At 38.1% G+C, this 21,164-nt stretch overlaps 1 protein-coding gene across 2 annotated transcripts in view; it reads right to left on the minus strand.

Moving 5' to 3' along the window:
* The window catches only part of PRKG1 (protein kinase cGMP-dependent 1), a 1,114,160-nt gene that overhangs the window by 1,033,229 nt on the left and 59,767 nt on the right, over positions 1-21,164 (minus strand). Inside the window, exon 1 of one of the 2 annotated variants that reach the window (XM_079792951.1) lies at positions 169-861. The exons of the other annotated variant lie outside the window; for it this stretch is intronic. Within the exon in view, the coding sequence (XP_079649077.1) occupies positions 169-479 (311 nt within the window). The 5' untranslated portion in view covers positions 480-861. Of the gene's footprint in view, positions 1-168; positions 862-21,164 lie in introns of those variants that run through there. 2 annotated transcript variants of the gene reach the window in all.

Consider the following 21,164-nt stretch of genomic DNA (forward strand, 5'->3'; position numbering starts at 1 on the left):
GAGTCTGGCTCTAGAAACGTGCACAGCCCCGCAAGTAAAGGAAACATTTCTGAGGATGAGGACAGACATAGCAAGCGGGAGGGGCGGGGGCCCACAGAGACAATACAGAGACCCCGCAGCTCCCACCCACAGGATGCCCCCTGGCCCCTGCGCGTAACCCCTGCTTACTGTGGGCTCTTGGGGTAGAAGGGCAGGGTCACATGGCTGAGATCCTGGATGTCGAAAGCGGTGGGCTCGGCGGAGATAGCCTGTCGCTTGGTGCGCGGCTCGCCCTGCAAGGTGCTGGCGCTCTGCTTCTGCGCCTGCTGGGTGGCCGGCCGGATCACCGAGCGGTACTTGTCCAGCTCGTTCTGCAGCTTCTGGATCAGTTCGTCCTTCTGATCCAACTCCAGCTCCAGCTCGTCGATGAGAGCATCCCGCTGCCTGAGCTCCTCGATCTTCTCCTGGAGCGCGTACTGTAGATCCCGCAGGGTGCCCATGCTCCTCCCGGCTGCCGGGGGCTCCTTCCCCACGCTGCTCCGCGTCTCGGGGCTTCCTCCCCTCTCCGATCAACTTTCCCTAAAGTCGCCGCTGCCTCCCGAGTGCAAAAGCTTCCTACTTGAGACCAAAGCCAGCCCTGGCTTCTGAGCATGCCCAGTCCGCGGGCTCCAGCCACCGAGAGTTTCAGTGCAGATTCCACTTCTCGGGGCTGATGGAGAGGCTGAGTGTGGGGATGAGCAAAACAGCAGGTCCAACCCGGGAGGAAGCCTGACACGCGGTGGGCGCTGCAGGGGGTCCGAAGAGCAGCTGCGCGGCGGTAAGGGAGCAGGAGAAGGGGACGTGGATGAGGCTCCCAGGCAGCGGTTGGTCTGCCCCGGTCACTCGCGCCGAGAGCCAGAGGAAGCCAGTGGTGCGTGTGCGGAGCCTGATAACCCTGCGGGGCGCACCAGGGGATGTGCGGGCGGAGCAAGGCGGGAGCACCACTTCGGGGGTGGGGAGGGGAGAGACAGCAAGGACCCCAGGCAAACTGGGAAGGTGACAGCTGGCTCCAGAGCAGACTAGTCTTGAGGACAAGGGACTACGATCCTGGAAACGTGGGAGAGCAAAGCATACTCTGCATCTTAAAAGCTCAGAGTTCTGGAGGTATTTTGACCACCAGCCTCACCAGGAAAGGCTCCCGAGTCATGTGTCTGAACTCTCCCTACTCCCAAGCCACCTTTCCCACCCGGAGCGCAGCACACAGGTGGCTGGAAAAGAAGCTTGCCTCTCAGGAGGTAGAGCCACTCTGTGCCTGGGAGGGATTCCCCCTAACATCCAGGTGTCTTTGGGGAAGGGAAGCAGCGGGAGGAGGCTTCTGGACCGCCCCCGCCCCACCCCCACCCCCACCCCCCACCCCCGCCGCCAAGCATTCCCACTCTGCCTGCTCCTGCTAATTCCTCCCCTTTCCACCTTTTCCAAACTCAGGTTAATGAACTATTTTTAGGGGGGGGAGGGGGGAGGTATAGGGAGCATGGGAAAAATCATTGCTGATCTCCAAAAAGTTCATCCTAAAATGGAACCATACCTTTAAAAATATTATTTCCCTGACAACTAAGCTGTTAGGTCTGTGTCCTTCCACTTGAATAGCAAGGCACAAACTTTGAAAAAGAGAGAAGATCCTAAAGAGAAGGCGGGCCATACCACTCCACCTCTACCCACCCTCACCCCTATTCCTGCACACTAGATTATTTCCTGAAGTGATGACAATTAAGTAGCATCCTTTCTGTTCAAGGGTAAGTCTGACATCATTGAAACACATGATGTTTAGAATCGCCAAACATTTACTTAATGCTTACCTAAATTTATAATATTTATCTAAATCTTCACCAACTCATCCAATTTTATAACATCTTTATTGGTAGCTCTCGAATTATTCTTGGGCACTGAATGATATAAACATCAATGCTATATTTGGCCATTCCTGAACACTAAAACAAAGTAGATAGATAATAGTTTAAAACTGAATTATAATCTAGAACTATATGCCAAGGACAGATATATTAGTCTCAAAAAATAAAAAAAATTGCTGACTTTTACTTTTAAATGCACAACCTTTTCTATCTGAGCTAAGAAAAGAAGAAGGAAGAAAGGGGTAAGCCAACAGCAAGTTAGTAAGCTTTTTGATTTAAAGTGATTTAAATAGGTGTAAATGACAAAGGATATATAACCCTAAACATTCTTCCACACAGATTATGATCTAATTCTCTTAGTACAGATGTCATAGACAGGTTTTCTGCTTTCCCACATGAATGTGTAAATGGATCATCCCCAAAACATTTCATTTGTAATGCACAAAACATGAATAACTTACAAATACTGAGAGCAGGAAATAATAGTTCTGAATTTCATTGTTGTCTTAATTAAAACTAAACCAAGCAGAAGTACTATAGCTTTGCATAGCTGACACTATTCTAAAAAAACTTCTGTGATATTGTCTTTCCCAGGCAAAAGGCCAAGTTCTTATCTTTCTAACCTATGGGAATTCTTTGATTCCATGGGAAAATGCTTAAAACTTTTTCCTATCAATCTATTTATTATAGGGGTCCAGGTGGCCAAGAGTTTATGTCTAAAAATATATCAGAAACATTGTATAAGTAACATCATTAGTTAACTACTAAGCAGGGTTATATTTTAAGGTTCATTTGAGGCTTAAAGGGGGTTACTTAATGTATTTGGGCAGTACAAAGTAGAAAGTCTGCCTAGAAAGTCTGTCTACATGTACAAATGAAAATAGAAAGAAAAGCATTTTTCCATCAAAATTAAAATTGCACTTCAACCAAAAAACATTCAGGTATCTTTGAACAAAAGTGAGGGTTGTTTTCTTACACTAAGTGACATAATTTATTTCACTATTTAAACTATCATATCTACATACAACCATATGATATATTCATGTGGCATTTTCATTTTAAATGGAAGTCTTGTGATACAAAACATATTCCATGATGAATCCCATATTGAAACTCAGAAATCGGTTGTAATAAATGCAAAGAAAGTAAACAGCCAAGAAGAAATGACTATTACAATTGACATACTTTAAAAGATGTTCAAGGTATAAGAATATATTTGGTTGTATTAGCCTATATTATGAAAAAATTCTAGGCTATTCCCTTCTGTTCTTAAACTCAAAATAAATATTTTAATAAAGTTTTTCAATGATGTTCTTGACTGGTTGTTTAGGGCTTTAGGGACCTGATTTCCAGCTCAAACTTTTGACTGATTCCAACATTTTCTTAACCACCTTTTGTGTTATACTTGGTAAGTACTAAGAATGAATTTTATGTGAAAAATCAAGGTCCTGCAGTTAAATTTCAACAGACTAGTCTTCCTATGTGTCTTATAGTAAATTTAATTGGTTAAAATTTAATATCAAAGATCAGATACAAGTCTACTTTCTGCTCATTTAGAAATGGCTGCCGCAAATCTGGAATAAACTGGAGTTGAATGACATATACTGACTCTCCCACTGCCCACCTGGGATGACGTCTTGATGTTAGATGTTAAAACAGAGAACAATGCAATTTTGAAGAAACTGAGTTCATACTCTAGCTTTCCCTGGTCAACTCACAACCAACTTTTCAGCAGTCTCTCTTTGTCATAACTGTAATAGAAGCAAAGCTCTACCAGTAGCCAGATCAAATTGTAGCATGCTGATGCTCTTCAATTTTGCATCCAAGTCTCATGAATGAGAATAAGTATTATCAGGCCTTCCTTAAAATCTCAGAATCCTTCAATAAAGTATTCAATAATGCAACTTTATCCTGATACTTGCTGTTAAAAAATAAAATCTGAAGGAGTTACAATCCTTCACTAAAAATATAACTTGCCCCAAAAGAACTGTGATAATTTTATCATCCAGTTTGCCCCTTCCACTGATGGAATATTTCTTGGAATAGTCCTAAGTTTGACATTGTCTTCTGCCATTTCATGTACATATTTTGAACTGCAAGAAACAAACAAACAAAAAACATAGCTAAGCTTTTTGGATCATGAAAGCCACCCCTTACAGAAAATTGGTAGCAGTAACAGTGCCCCTAAGGATCTAGATATGGAAGTTACTATTACTGGTAGACATACTAGCTTGCTCTAAATTACCAATCCTAACCAAGATCATAATAAAAATAACTAGCTTCCTTGGACTCTTAATGCATAGCAGGCACTGTTTATGCAACCCTACAAACTGGACATTATCATTATTTCCATTTATATTTGAGAACACAGAGGCACAAAAATCACCCACCTAACAAATGGTAAAACCTGGATTCGAATCCAGACTATTTTATGCAGAGCTCAATCCCTTACCCTCTCCCTGCATTGCCTTCTACAGGAATTCCAACTGTTGCTCTTGCCTTGGCTCTGGATCCAGAGAGATAAGCATGTTCTTAACGTTAACTAGTCGACTGTGGAGTGGGCGAGGGAAGTACAAAGAGGAGAAAGTTGGAAAATCCTGAGAGAACAGGCAAAAGATGTTTTACAGGTTCCTTTTCCTAAAACTGTCTTCACTCCAGCACCATTTCATCCTGTTTTAGGATGATCATCTGTACCCATTAGCCTGACGTTGTCCTGGTTTTAATACTAAAATTGCTTGGGACTGTCCTGGTTTTAAAACTGAAGTCCTAGGTACCCCTTGGTCCTGGACAAACCAGGACAGTTGGTCACCCTAATTAATTCAGGACTGCTGAGCCTATTTTATAAATATTTTCAAATTATGCTTTCAAAGTTACCGATAGAAAAGTAAAGCCAAGGAATATAAATAATAATAATACCAATTATTTTAGGCACATTACAAATCCATTTATGCATTTGTTTGTGTAAATATGTTTTAGGAAAGCAATCAGCCTATTCCAAAAGCCTAATAATACACTAGAGAAACTGTCTTTGGACTGTAAAGGGGAACAAATCTGACAACAGAATTTTAATTACAGTTTGATGAGTCAGAAAAGAATTCAAGGCTCTCTTTGTTTCATTGTTATAGAAATCTGGAGTTTAGACACATGGGCTTCCTAGGGATTAAGCACAGCATTTCACGCACCTATCTGGTTATCATTTACAGAATTATATTACTCTATGATTGTGTTTTATAGATAGATTCAGCCACCTGGAATGCATGTTTAAATGGATATAGTAAAAGTTCTAATGGTTAGGCTGTTTTGAAGTCATACTGCTGAGAATTATATGTTCTGCATAAAAAGAAGAAAAAAAAAAACATAAACCATTAATGATGAAAAACTTACTGCAGAGACTTGGAAAGTAATAGTGCATTGTACAGTAATTGCTAATGTGCTTAGCGTTTAATACCAAATTGGTGTCATGCCTAATATTCGTTGAAATGAATTCTTATAGTCCACCGCTTCAAATGATGGTAAGTTAGCACTGGGCCTCAGCCTAAACTAGTGCCCCCCAAAAAAATCCATGCACTAGCTAACAAAAAGAACATTTCTTTGTGCTGTTAGTAAGCTTCCCATTTCCAAAGACCAGAAGAAATAAAAGATTTCTAAGAAGAAAAATATTAGGTTTTCTGTATTTTTTTCATGAATAGAAAAATTTTAAATGCATAAAAGGGAATTTAAAATGATTTTTCCACAAAATGTTATTTTACTGCATTTTAAGCCCAGTGAATATATACATGAGTATGAACATCATAATATCTCTGAATCTGATTAATAAGTTATAGTTTCTCAGTTCCATTTCAGTGAACCTTCTGGTTATCAAGCACATTATTTCCTAAGTTAATGCATCATTTTCCCCCACAAAATATTCAAAAACATTTGCAAAAGTAATTTTGCTTTGGAAAATGGATTTGATATCATGTGGCTTATGGGAGAATAGCTCTGGAGTCAATTATTTTTGTTGTTGCCTTTATATTAAATAGCTTTTAACAGATTCCAGAACTTACCATTTTTCCCCTACATGCTTTGTAATCAAAACTGAAAGTAAAAAATAAAACTACATTTTGCTAGGAACTTACTAAAATTAGGAATGTGGGAAGGTAATGAGGATATAAGAAACGATAAAATGGAATATTGAGTAAATTGGATTTTTATTGGTAAGTAAAATGAATGAATTGGGCAAGAGAAATATGGGAAGACATTTATACTGTGAGAATGTCAGAGATTTGGAGGAGAGGGGAAGTTGCAGGCAAAAAGGCTAAGTAGGGAAATACACAGAGATCTCCAGGCTCATTAACTTAATGGACAAGTAAATATCACCTAAGTTTCAATTGAATTAACGCTTGATATTGTGCCTTTCATAGAATAATCATGAGATGGAAATCCATCTCTAATGATAACCAAAGGAAGCACTGGGATGGTAAAACAAATGGATATTATTCTAGGGCCAATATATGATACCTCAAGTTTATGAAAGCATTACCCTTGGAGAATCGCTAGAGCCTCAAGCTAGGGCCCAGGAGATGCATGTATTCACTGTGCATTTGAAACCAACTGTTAAATTATCAGTCACTTTGCCTAATACACATTTTTAGAAAAAAATCCAATAATTTCTTCCTTGTCCAGATTTGATTGAAAAATTATTTTTTCAAAATATAGGCATTTATCTGGTAGGTAAGACTACTTTAAATATTAGTGGTTCAGATTTAAACTTAAAAGACATATATACAAACACCTATATAATAAATAAGTTGCAAAAAAACAGCAATATACCAAGTCTAATTTGATTTTAAGGCTCCATATAAATAAATATAAAATAGGAGGGACCTTTACACATTTTTGGTATTAGGCAGACTATTCAGTGTCTGTCTTGAGTCACTGTATTACGTAAGAAAATTTGTACTCAAAGAACAGAGTTAATGGAAAATTCATCTAAATTTTCCACAGATTATAATACAGCCAAAATTCTAATAATCTAGCTCCTTAGAAAAGCATCTATGTTAATATCAATTTTCAGTGGAAAAAAATGACAGGGAAATTTACAAAACATTTATTTGTGGGATATTAAAAGCAACTGCTGCTGTTAGAAACATAGAGAACTTTGCAAAAATTGCTTATTTTCACTTTGCAAGTTCCACTGGTCAGACTTTCTGTCAGTACACAGCAAGTTGCATTCTCTCAGCAGTCATAGAACAGAAACCTAACGAATGTCACAGCATTTTCACATGCACTCCATTGCTTTATTTATTTTGTGCTACTCTCATGGGCACTCCCAAAAATAGATTATAAAAAAACTAATACCAACATTTGCTATAGTTTCATATTCTATCCTTTCCCATATCCTGAGGGGTTGAGGGGGGAAGCAAAGGTGTCCTTATTCTTTATTCATAATGGATATCACAAAATTTTGCCAGAATGGACTACAGAATGATCTAATTAACATCCTAATTTCAAATTTAAGGAAACCTAAAGACCAAGGCAGAGGAGAATTTAGAACCCAAGTCTCCCAATTATCAGCACATTAAAGCTATATTATTCTTTCACTTGGCATTTCAGTATTTCTGTACATAGAAGCCTGATTTGGTTCACATGAAAATCTGACTGCACATCTCTTACTAATCATTGTTAAAGCCAATGCAGAACACTTTAATTTGCTACAGAGACCAAAATATATTAAAATGTCTTTGAAATGTCTGATTAGTTCTATTATGCCTATCTTTATATCCAAACCATACAGAAGTGTTGTTACTACTATGGGGATCTATATGAAGGGTATGGAGGTTTGGGGGTGGGATGTGTGTGTATGCATGCACGAGTACAGGCTTGCACAAGGCCTGTATAGACCATACATATGAAACTTAAACCACATGCTTCTAATCCACAAACCTACATTAATGTCAAAGTAAAGTGGGCCCGTGAAATGAGTGAATCCCAACTCTTTTGTATTACACCTCACTGACAAGATCTAAGTGAGGAAGTAGAGTACTAGTAAACCATCTTGCTCACTTTTTCTCTCTTTACATACAGCAGCTCAAGTTTCCTCGCATTACAGGTTGTGAAAGTCCTTAAAATATGAACGACAATCATAACCAAGAAAGAGGAAATTTGTCTCTAATTCATAGAAACCAAAAGGTAACACCCAAAATCTCACACAGAACTCTCTCAGGATCCAAATGGTGATACTTGTTTGATTCTCTAAACTCATGCCATTTATCTAAGACCATTTGGCATTTTTAAGGTATAAAAACTTTAGAATATGCCAAAAGGTAACTTTATTTATTTAACATTTTCTAATGGAGTACTCAATAAAATTGGCGAGTGAATAAAAATTAGTAAGCTCTATTTCAAAATATGTTTAAAAAACACTTAGATTTTTACTACATAAGTATTTTCTCAAAATAAGTTTGTATTTTACTATTCTAAGTATATGTTCTTTTAATAACTAATATATCTACAAAGCAAAATATCAACATTAACACAATGCATCATTTTCATAATCTGGAATCATGAACTATCCAACTGTGAGAAATTGGAATCATTGATGAAGAAAGGACAAATGACCAAGAAAAAAAACATATGGTTATGGCTGGTACAACAGCCAAACTCAGCGGTCAAAAAACAGCTTTGCCAGCAACCCAGTAACTGAATGAGAGCTCTCAGCCAAACGACACAGAATTTCATCAAAGTGTGAGCTAAAGAACACTAGTTTCTTAAAATGCTGATTAGTGTAACAAAAAGGGTCCCATGGTCAAAAGTATTTGGCAGACACTAAGAAACGTTTAATAAAACAAAACCCTTTTGGCATTATTTTCTCGGCACTTTTTTCTTTTCTAGTATGTATTATGAATCTCTAAAATAAATACCTAGCAAACAGTTACAGTTGATTTAAACAAGTAGACTTTCATCTGATACTTAAAGTGTTGAAACTGGGTATTTATAACATTTAATCATTTTAAAACAACTCATTACAAACTACAAGCACCTACCCCATTTCTGAAATTCCTTATCAGTATTTACATACACAACAGTTTCAGGAACAAGAACACATAGTGCTGGTCCCACCAAATTACTGCCAACCACAGTATCTCCCCTTTAAAACCACAATTTACCCAGCCTGTAACCACAGCCAACGACATGGCAGCAAACCATGAACATATGACAACTTTGGTGCTTACAGGAAGGACTACCATAGCCATGTGACTACTAATCACATTTCCTCTCTTTAAAATTAAGCTCGGTTACAGGATTGCTGCTCAGGTTACAAAAATATTAAAGGGAAAATTACAGTGGGACTGAAATCAGGAGAGCAATTGATTAATTATATTACACTGACCTTTGAGTCCTTTAAAATCTTCAGGTACCAAGCAATTTGATTTTCATATTTCAGAGCCTCTCCAAAGGTGATTTTCTTTCTACCTGTAATACCCCTCTCCTAACCCCTTTTACTACATTCAAATACCAAGCCCATCGCTTCCCCATCACCATCCTTCCATCTTTTGAGTCATTATCTCAATGAACTCATTATTCAGTGCTCCCCTCAAATATCACTTCTTCTGATCATCCTTCTGATCATCCCAATAATATTTTTCATTAAAACAGCACATCATGATTTATAATTATATATTATTTATGAGAATATTTGCTAAGTAGCTCTTATCCATTAGACTGTAAACTCTAAGAAAACAAGCAACTCTGTCCATTGTGTCCATCAATACCTAGAACAGATAGGCCCTCCCTATAATTTGTTAAATTCATTGAATGAATGAAAGGAGGACTAAATGAGTGAATTCAAGAAATATTTACTAGTATCCCAACACACTGCTATCAATAAACAGACAGAAAAATTGACCCTTTCTCCTTCTTCTCCATCAAGAGACCCAACAAACAAGCTGAACTAAATATCCTTTGATGCAATATGGATATGGGCTTCAGGGTGCACACCCCTTACTTGGGTGTCATTCATAAATATATGCTTCATAAGTCCCAGAAACTTCAGTCTGATTACCCTTGAGGGGCTGCTACCATATATCCCAGGTCTCAGTGAGGAAGTCTGCAAGTTTGACCAGGTTTTAAATAGCACTGATTTTCTATGTTTTGCTAGGATATACTTGTGATATCTCTTGTCCTCAGACAAGTAGTTCAAATGTGGATCTAACCACTTAAAATAATCATTTTAGGTAAAACCTTTGAAACTAAAATATTATGACCAAAATTAGGCAGAAATATGTGCTAGATACAGCTTAAAAGTAAACACAGGTAATGAATTTCTCTGTAACATGAAACAAAGGGTGACATAAAAAAACATGGTATGGTGACTTTTTCTGAAAATTGATGTTTTAGCTCACTGTAATTCTTGCATGTCCTTTCTGTATATAATAAATCACATATATCACAAGGTTCATTTAAAAATGTATTTTTTCTTCTACTGAATAAAAAACGACATAGACAGCACTGTTTGAAAAACATAGTTGCCTGTTTAAGATCCATGATAACTGCGTTTTCAATATGTCACCTTGAAATATTTCTAGGAAATAATATTTCTTGATACTCATAACACCTTTTCAGATTACACCTAGACAATCAATTCCTTTAATGAACTTTCAGCTTGCCATAATCTCAGCGCCTTTCTTCCATTTAGGCTTCTAATATATTGTCTTCAAGGTTCAATGCTCTTTCATATAACACTGGCAGCATCTATAGAAACAGCAGTTGTACAATTTCTTTTGTTTCTTCACAAGTTCTAACTATTCCTTCAAAAAGCTGACGGCTTTCTTTGGAGTTGGCCTATGTTTTTTGTTGTTGTTGTTTTGTTTTGTTGGTTTTTTAATCCTCACTCAAGGATATTTTTCTATTGCTTTTTAGAGAGAGTGGAAGAGAGAGGGAAAGACAGAGAGAAACATCGATGTGAGAGGAACACATCCATTGGTTGCCTCCTGCACAGGCTCCAACCAGGGCCCAGGCTGGGAGGAGCCTGCAACCTGCAACCAAGGTACATTCACAGGCCCATGCTCTATCCACTGAGTTGGCCTGTTTTTAATAGTCCTTCTTAATACTTACCTCTCTTTGAAAACTATTCGTGTCATTGCATATTATTTTGAAAGCAGATTCTTTAAAATAAGGTACTGATAAGTTAGACCAGTGATAGTTAACCAATATCTGTGCCCTACCTGATTGCCTCATTTACAATAGCTTTGGAAGTTCAGTTTGAAACAACCTTCAAAAAAACAAACAAATATATCTCCAAAAGTACTTTCGATTCAATTGTTTAATTCCTAAAGTAGATATCCTTTTCCTTTCTCTTGTTCTTTCTATGGAATATCAGAATAGCCTGTTCAAACAAAACCAAAAGCTTAATACTAAGTCAACAGAACACAAAGTGCTAACCTTTGGATGTTAACCATAATCTAAATGTTAAATAGTTGCTCAATTAAATCAAAGACAGAGTATATACTTCATTAATGCAAAAAAAAAGAGAAATATTTCTCAGATATATGTTTCTTATTTCAAAAAGTTAGCTAGAAGTTTTCCTAAGTTCTACAAATGTACTCTACCTGAATATAACTTTTATAATAAAGATAACTTGTGTGAAACTTACAAAAACTTAAGCCAAAACGTTTCCTATTAAAAAATGAAAAGAAACCCCTATCTATGGAAGAGAGTCAAATTTGGAGATAAAGATTCAAAACTCTGTACACATAAACCCCACAAGTCTCTATAAATGAATTTTTACACTGCAATCAAGTAATTCTGCTTCTGGGCTAAACAGAAATTGAAGTTTCTAATCTGCAACTGCCTGAGAGTTTTAGATCTTCAATAAAATCCGAGTGTTTATAGCTATTTGAATATAAAAACTCTCTTGACATTGCATCACGTATCTCTAGTGGTTCTTATTTATATCTTTTTCTCCTAAAAACAGGAGCCTCATGTAGCAATTATCAATATACATTTCCTCACAGAAGCAGTATTTCCTAAGAGGAAAAGACATATATAGTTAATAGTAATTAAGCTTCACAAAAGACAAAGATCTCATTGAGATATGTATACCTTTCTATAAATAGAAAACATATTTCTTTTTTTTTCAGTTAAAAATATTTTTTAAATGCATTCAACTTGATATTTAAATTTGTTACTTTTTAAAAATACAAAAAAAGGTTAAAAATATGATTATATGATTGTGAAATTTTATACTTCTCCTTTACATGGCCTATCTTATTTTAAATACACTTTCTAAATAGTATATAGTTTCAGCAAATAGTACATTCTTCGAATTTTTCTCTCAACTATTAAATACTAATTTCTAAGGGCGAAAATATAGAACTAAAGGTACAATTGCACCCTCTACTGTTCAAATGTTCTATTCCATTTTGAACAAAGTACTGTGTGTGTTTATTTAACACGCTGATTATAAAATAAACAGGTAAATCATATTGGCTTCCTTTGATATTAATTAGTAGAATCTCAAAATATTAAACTACTGATTAGTATTCCTTCAGTAATACAAATGGAAATCATATTTATATAGTTACTGGGACTAAACTAAATTAGAAAAATGACTTAGCAATGCACTTGAAACTAAGTATTCAGTAACTTGCTGACAATAAACGGCATTATTGATCACCTTTTTAAGATTAGTCTTAACAAGGAAAACCTATCAAGTCATTCAAGGCAACAATTGGTATACTTTTCTAATAGTATATAAAGTTAACGCATTTTTAAGTTAAAAATAAAAATAAACTTTAATGTTTCTCTCAAACTGTACTTTGAAGTTCTAAAATATTAGTTTTGAGATCCTCCTATTACTGTTAATACTTAAAATACTACTATGTATCACAGTAGAATGAGAAGATTCTTTTGTATTTCTCCTTAAATTTACAACTAGTGGAACAACTATAATCCAATAAAGGTTCCTCTGCTCACCATGCAAACACACCTGAGAGATCCTTGGTAAATGTGAAGGTGGGAGCATTGAACAAGTAAGGGAGGTGGAACGGGGGGAACACAGGGACAGTGTCCACAGAGGCAGTTTGGCATCCACTGCCACCCCAACTAGTGCAGTAGCGGTGAAGCAGTCAGGCCGCAGCCCTCAAACTACGGCCTGGCGGAGGGTAAGTGGCAGAAGCAGCATCTTGCTTGAGAAGCCAGCCCTTCCCCAGCATCTCCATTGCTGCTGAACCTCTAGCAATAACCTTGAACCAGTCAGACAGCACAGTGGTAACCAGCGGCCACTAGTTACAAGGAGAAAGCACTGAGGGCTTGTGAGCCAAGCTCCCCCGACCTGCCACATCCTTCCACCATAGTGGTGGTCCCCAGATTGAGGCGACTTGGACACACTGGGAACACCCACCACCCTGAAACATCCCCACCCTCCAAATTCACCCTCACCCCCAGGCCCTCTATTGTGATTGTGGAGGCACAAGCACCACAGGTTAAGAGAAAACAAAAACTTACGTTATATCACCATCTAATGGAAAACAAAAGAGAGGCCTCTAATTATCAATCTGCTAAATCGTTAAGACTAAAACAGTATCCAAACAACAGAGATTTAATATGCGACTCACATCAAGGGGATAGATCATTTAGACAGAAAGTTGACAAGGAAATATTGGCCTTAAATGGCACATTAGATTAGATTAACTTTGCAGATATTTATAGAACCTTCCACCCCGAAATGACAACCTATACAATCTTCTCAAGTGCACATGGATATTCCCAAGAACAGACCATATGTTGGGACATAAACAAGTCTCAATAAATGTGAAAAGACTGAAATCATACCCAACATTTTCTCTGACCACAACAATATGATACTGGAAGTCAACTACAAGAAGAAAGCTGAAAAAAAATCACAACTTTGTGAAGATTAAACATGCTACTATTGGGTCAAAGAACAAATAAAAGAAGAAATCAAAACATACATAGAGACAAATGAAAGAATTCACCAAAAGGAAAAAAAATTTCATGAAATGAACCACATTAAAATTAGGAAGCTCTTTTGATCAAAAGACATTATTAAGATCAGTACTTGTCATTACATTTGGTAAAACTCATAGAATGTTCAATACCAAGAGTGAACTCTAATGTAATCTATGGACTGGGCGATAATGATGTGCCAATGTAGGCTCATTATGTAACAACGTAGCACTCTGGTGCAGGATTTTGAGGGCAGGGGAGGCTGTGTGTATGTGGGGTCAAGGGTTTACAGGAAATTTCTGTACTTCCCACTGAATTTTCCTGGGAACCTAAAACGTCTCAAAACATGATCTATTTTTTTAAGCACGCTATTAAAAGAGTTAAAAGGCAAACTACAAAAAACAGGAAAAGATATTTGTAATATATATTTAATAAACAAAAATGTACATCCAGACTATATCTCTAATTCCTAAAATTCAGAAGTGAAGACAGATAATCCCATAGAGAAATGGGTAAAATAATTGAAAACTTCGAGTATTTTGACAAAAGAGCATATCCAAATAACCAATAAACATATGAGAAATTGAATAGCAAAATGTAAATTAAGCACAATGAGATACTACTAGCCACCTACCGAAATGGCTAATTTTTTTTTTTTTTAATCACAACAACAAATGTTAGGTAGTTTATAAAACAATGTAACATTTGAGGCACTGGGAGTATAAATTGTTATAGCTACTTGATAAAACTACTGCAATTTCTACCAAAACTGAACATATGGATACCCTATTATCTAGAAACTACAATCTTAGGAATCTATCCAAGAGAAATACATACATATTATCATTAAACTAGAGGCCCAGTGCATGATTTAATCTGCTGGTGGGGACCCTGTGTGGCCGGCAGCTCTGAAGTCCTTGGGCCCCTAGGGCAAGGTGGGGCGGGGGCGTGGTCCTCCTGGGGAGACAGGGCGGGGGCGTGGTCCTCCTGTGGCCGGAGCCCAGGCTGGGGTCTTGACTTCGCCTCCCGCCCAGGAAGGCTGGGGCCGCCGCCGCCTCCTCTGCCTTCATGGAAACCCACGTCCTCTGCGGACACCGCTGCGTGCTCCTGCGGCCCAACTGCCACCAGACTCCTCCTCTGGGAGCCGCGCCGCCCGCCCACCCGCGCCGCCTCCTCAGCTGGGGCCTCCAAACGCCCGGCTCGCTGCCCCAGAGGCCCGTCTGTGGCCCAATCACCACCCCAGCCACCCCGAGTCCCGCCCCCTGTGTCTCCCGCTGGCCCAATCGTGGGTGTAGCGGAGTGATGGTAATTTACATATTACCTTTTTATTATGTAGGATGATGTGTGCAAAAATATCTGTAGAAACATCACTTATAATATACCAAAACTGGCAACAACACAAATGTCTATATACATTAGAATAGATAGATTCTACATTCAGATAATAGAATACAGAAGACAAAAAAAAAAATAAGTAAGCACTGCTACAAGCAATAACAGTAATAAAACTCATGAACAATACTCAGCAAAATAAACCAGACATAAAAAGATACATGTTGGATGGTTTCATTTTAAAAAATCACCAAAAATAAAATAATGGTAAATATACTCAAAGGTTACTTTGGGGGCTGAAAGCAGGGCTGGTGAGCCCTGCTTTCAGCCCCCAAAGTAACCTTTGAGTATATTTACCATTATTTTATTTTTTCACAAGAAGTGACACAGAGCACGCTTCTGGGGTTCTGGGAAATTTCTATTTCTTGACCTGAGTAGTAGTTATACCAGTGTGTGTTCAGATAACTCATTGAACTAGAAACTTATGGCTTATGCACATTTCTATATGTGTGTCATGACATCAAGAAAGCTTAAAACAAAAGCCTTATTTAGTTCATAAAGATCAATAATTGGCAAAGAATTAACGAATATTATTTTAGACATCTACAATAGCTTAGTTCAGTGATTTTCAATCTTTTTAATTTAATGGCACATAAACTAATTACTAAAATTCTGCAGCACACTGGAAATATATATTTTGCTGATCTGTCAAAAAATAGGTCCAACTTTGATTCATTCACCCTGGATGGCTATTGTGCTGGGTGTGGTCATTTTTTTATCTGACAATCTAAGGGAAGGAGTTCAGTGACCTTGACTAAGTAGTCAGGTATTGCATGTTTTAAAGCTCCTTGCAGCACACCTGTTGAAAATCGCTATCTTTGATAATCAAAGGCCTCAAATACATTCCACCATCAAACTTTATATTTTAAAATTAATTGTTAGATTTTGGACATAAAATAGATTGGATATACATTGCACCCTGAAAATGACAGATATAGCATTATGTAGGTTCATTGACATCAAACCATGATATTTCTCTATCCCATCTAATAAAAGAGTAATATGCAAATTAACCATCACTCCACTACACCCACAAGCCAAGCCCATCAGCCAATCAGGAGTGAGTATGCAAATTAACCCAACCAAGATGGCTGCGGCCACGGAGAAAGCAGGAGGGAAGCTTGGGTTTCCCCGGCAATGGAGGAAGCCAAGCTTTCCGCACACTCTGGCCAGCCCAGGCCTCCGCTTAAGGCTACAAAGTTTCAATTATAGAAGATAAATAAATTCCAGCAGAAGGCTTGGCTCCGCTGAAGGCTACAAAGTTTCAATTGTTGAAGGAAAATAAATTCCAGATACCAGGGCCTCTGCTTGGGTTGCCAGGGGGCGTGGTCGGCCTGCAAACCACCACAGGCCCCTCGCCCAGGCCGCCCCACACCCCAAGGGAACCCCCACCCTGATTCGGGACACCCTTCAGGGCAAATAAGCTGGCCCCCACCCATGCACCAGGCCTCTATCCTATGTAATAAAAGAGTAATATGCAGATTGACCATCACTCCAACACACAAGATGGCAGCCCCCATGTGGTCAAAAATCCTGCCCCCATGTGGACATAAGATGGCCACCACAAGATGGCCAGCAGAGGAGGGCAGTTGGGAGGGACCAGGCCTGCAGTGGAGAGCAGTTGGGGGTGGACCAAGCCTGCAGGGGAGGACAGTTAGGGGTGACCAGGCCAGCAGAGGAGGGAAGTTGGGGGCAAACAGGCTGGCAGCAGAGTGGTTAGGGGGTGATCAGGCTGGCAGGCAGAAGCTGTTAGGGGCAATCAGGAAGGCAGGCAGGCGAGCAGTTGGGAGCCAGCAGTCCTGGATTGTGAGAGGCATGTCTGACTGCCCGTTTAGGCCCGATCCCAATTGCCCAATGGGATCGGGCCTAAACGGGCAGTCAGACATCCCTCAAGGGGTCCCAGATTGGAGAGGGTGCAGGCTGGGCTGAGGACACCCTCCCCCCATGCACGAATTTTGTGCAGCGGGGCTCTAGTTGTATATAAACATATATATGTGTGAACACACATATACATACCATATACATAAACATATAATGTATACATTCCAGATTACAAAAAAATCTTGATTTAATATAAAATAATTTATTTAATGTGTATAACCTAGGTGTTATTTTCATATATATATATATTCAACAAATCAGGAAAAAGCCTTTGGCAGAAATATGACTTAAGAACTGAAGTAAAACAAGAAAAGGCTCCATTTGACCTCAACTCAGAAGGATAAAGTAGAACCTGAATAAGTGGAGGAAGAAAAGGAAGATGTTTTGAGGGATGGGTAGGAAGAGCATAATCAAAGGAACAGAGTGGAGAAACCAGATGTGGGGTCAGGGGCTCATTGTGGATGCATTAGAAAGCTCTAGAGAGCAGAGAAGTGAGTGGATAAAGAGCTAGGAAGGTGGATGAGGACCAGACTAAGCGAGTCTTACAGCACCAAACTGACTACTGTGGACTATGTTCTCTCAGAAATGGAAGGCAGCTAAAGTTTTGAGCAGGAAGTGACATGATCAGAGCTGTGATTTAGGAAAATTAATCCAAGAGACCTATAATATTGCAGCAGCAGCTAGCTAACTAGTGTCCATTTCAATCTCCAATTCATTTAGCATGATGCTCTTCTAATCAAGATAATAGAAGTTGGAGAAGACAAGATACAGTCCATGTGAACTGTTGAAAACAGCATTCACTCCCCATTATCATCACTAATTGCTCCTACAATCCACAAATATTCCCTAGTAATAGTTTTGTAAACCGTTGTATGTGCGAACTGTAAACAGAGATTAAGCACCTGTGTAACTAGGAGCAACTTATTAAGAAAGTTAACTCTTCTTATTCAGTATCATTTATGAGCATATCCAGTCTGGAATAGGGCTCCTCCTCCTTTGTCACAATCCCATTAAACACAAACACCATTTTTAAGTGCTTTCCTGACTACTACCGTCCTTCATATCCACTTAGGCTATCTCAATGTCCAAAGCTCTAAGCATTTCCTTAGATTCCCCCATAACCTATTCTAAATTAGTGAATTTATCATTGCTAATTATTTATTCATGACTTTGTTGGCTCGGTCTTCCCATCCCACCATTTTTTTGAGGAGAGGACTTTTACTTGATCAAAACTTGACTCTCATGTGACGCAGAATCAAGAGGAAAGGAACTGGAGACAGAGGGGCTTGGAATAATGAAGAAATTTTCACTAAGATCAGGTGCAGAGAGGAGTAGCAGCTGTGGGTAAGCTAAGAGATAAGAAGAAGAAAATGGGATTTATAAGTATTCCCCTTGGGGAATGGTTTTAAAACAAACAAAGTGCTTTTAACTAACTGTTGATGGTTGACCTGCTCATTTGGCCCTGCACTAAAACTAGACCAGGTGGATTCTGGTTTTATAAGATTAAAGTGAATACAATAAACTAAAGGAATGACAATGGTATATGAAAGCACTTTAGGTATATTTTTAATAAAGAAAGAGGAGAACTTTGGTTGCTTTTTAAAATCAACCCAGAAAATGAGTTGGCCACACTGACTTCTCCAGCCCTGATTTTGCATGGCAATTTAGGCAGGCACTAAAAAAATGAATTCTAAGAGGAGCAAACCAAATCATCACACTGAGCACTGATGAGGCTTCACATGGCTGCATCGAATGCCACTGCTGAGATACTTAAAAATTAAAAGAGGAAACCAACAAAGTATTCCATTCATGAAGCTCTTGCAGGTCTGTATGTTGGATTCTCAAAGCCAGGTTATGGTCCAGAATACAAGGAAAAATTGAGGGAAGGAGATCATAATAATAATTACTGTAAATAATCATTCAGATTATTGTTTATAATATTTATTGAGTCCTTACTGCAGTATCTTATGACTGTGAAGTACTATGCTGAATGCTTTCCAGAGGTGATCACAAACTTCACAAATTGATGAGGTAGCTATTTTTGGTATTATCCCCATTTCAAAGGTGAGGATGATTAATATTTAAGTGACTTGTCAAAGGCCAGTTAGTGAGTATGCAAACTCGACTTCAAACTCAGGAAGTCTTAACTCCAGAGTCACAGTGTTTATAACTACGCTCCAACAATTGTAATGATGATGATGATGATGATAAAATTTGTATTAGTATCTACCCTATGCCCAACACCAAAGCCCATGCTTTGGCAATATATTGCACCATTGTTTTCTCAGGATGTGACCCCCACATAAAGTTATAATAATAATGGCTAATTAACAGACTGAGTTTCATTCTTAAGGGCAGTCTTCCCCTAGAGTTCTGGATCCAACTTCTTAGGGTGTGGCACCGACTTAGTGACCTGCATCAACTACTCAAGCTAATCATGTAACTATACAGCATCCACCTCTCTGCAGGCATTTAAATTTTAGTCTAAATAACTGCGGAACTTAAACATTTTTAGAAGAATAAATCACTTCAAGGAAATTATTTCATACTTTATTCAAAATTAGTTTTGCTACTTTTATACTATCTTGATGCCTCCTATGTAAAATCACTTATTATTTTAATCCTCACCTAAGGATATATTTATTGATTTTAGAGAGTGAGAGAGAGATAATTGATAAATTGCCTCCTGTACATGCCCTGACCAAGGATCAGACCTGCAACCTAGGTATGTGCCTTAACTGGGAATCAAACCCACAACCTTTTGGTGTATGGAACGACACTCCAACCAACTGAGCTGTCTGGTTGGAGCTGTAATCACATATTACAAACAGAATAGGAACATATTCCTCAAAGCTAGAATTATCCATGGGCTGCTTTCATTTTTCCTATGAAAACATAGTAGAGAAATTAAAGTATGTGTATGTATGGTTTAGTTCGAGCTGAGGCTTAGTTCAAGATGAGAAAATTTCTCAGGGCTAGGATTTATTATCAAAAGTTAAAGCTCAAGGGGGCAAAATAAGATATTTCCAATTAGAAAAAAGAAACTTTAAAAAATGCCTGTTTCATGAATATTCTTCTTCTAAAAAGAAGAAGAAGGCAGTTACATCATTTTTACTGTACTTCGCTTTGGAAACTGTAAGTTGGACACAACATAAAACAGAGTACTCTAAAGAAGCAGTTACAAATAACTTTATTTCACCAAGAGGTTGAGAAGAGTCGGCTGCCAATACACAAACCCACAAACCACCAACTTTTCCAAACTCAGTTCCACAATGTCTCAATATATTCAAAAGCAAAAAAATTGATATGAACTATTAAATGCCACCAGGCTGTGTGGTCCTCCAGTTAAAAAACTTAGACTAGGTTCTTATCTTTTCTATGCATTAATCACATTTTAAGCCAAAAAGTTTAACTTTTTCTTTTTTAAAGAGAAATATTTTTGTTGTTGTTGTTAAATTGCATTTAACTTTTTTTTAAGATTTTTTAATGGATTTTCAGAAAGAGGGAGAGGAGAAGAGAGGGAGAAACATCAACTAGCTACCTCCTGCACACACCCTACATGAACATAATAATGACTGCTTAGAATTAGGAGATGGAGGTGGGGTAGAGAATTGAGATAAAAATAAATACACTTTAATAATTTTAAATTTCACCTACTAGTTATTTAAAAAAGTCACTAAAAGCCTTTCAATTTAATGGCCCAAACCTTTTATCTCCCTAATGTCAGACAAAACTATAAAAATACTATAGAAAATTAACTGGTTTGGTGGTAAATCTAGCCAGGCAAAACTTCTCATTTGAAAATAGAAATATTGCCCTAACCGGTTTGGTTCTGTGGATAGAGCGTCAGCCTGCGGACCCAAGGGTCCCAGGTTCGATTCCGGTCAAGGGCATGTAACCTTGGTTGCCGGCACATCCCCTGTAGGGGGTGTGCAGGAGGCAGCTAATTGATGTTTCTCTCTCAACAATGTTTCTAACTCTCTCCCCCTCTCCCTGCCTCTCTGTAAAAAATCAATAAAATGCATTAAAAAAAGAAATAAAAAGAAAATAGAAATATTATTGACTAAGTATTCA

The sequence above is a fragment of the Cnephaeus nilssonii genome (genome assembly GCF_951640355.1).
Source record: "Cnephaeus nilssonii genome assembly, chromosome: 16".
Lineage (NCBI taxonomy): Eukaryota > Metazoa > Chordata > Mammalia > Chiroptera > Vespertilionidae > Cnephaeus > Cnephaeus nilssonii.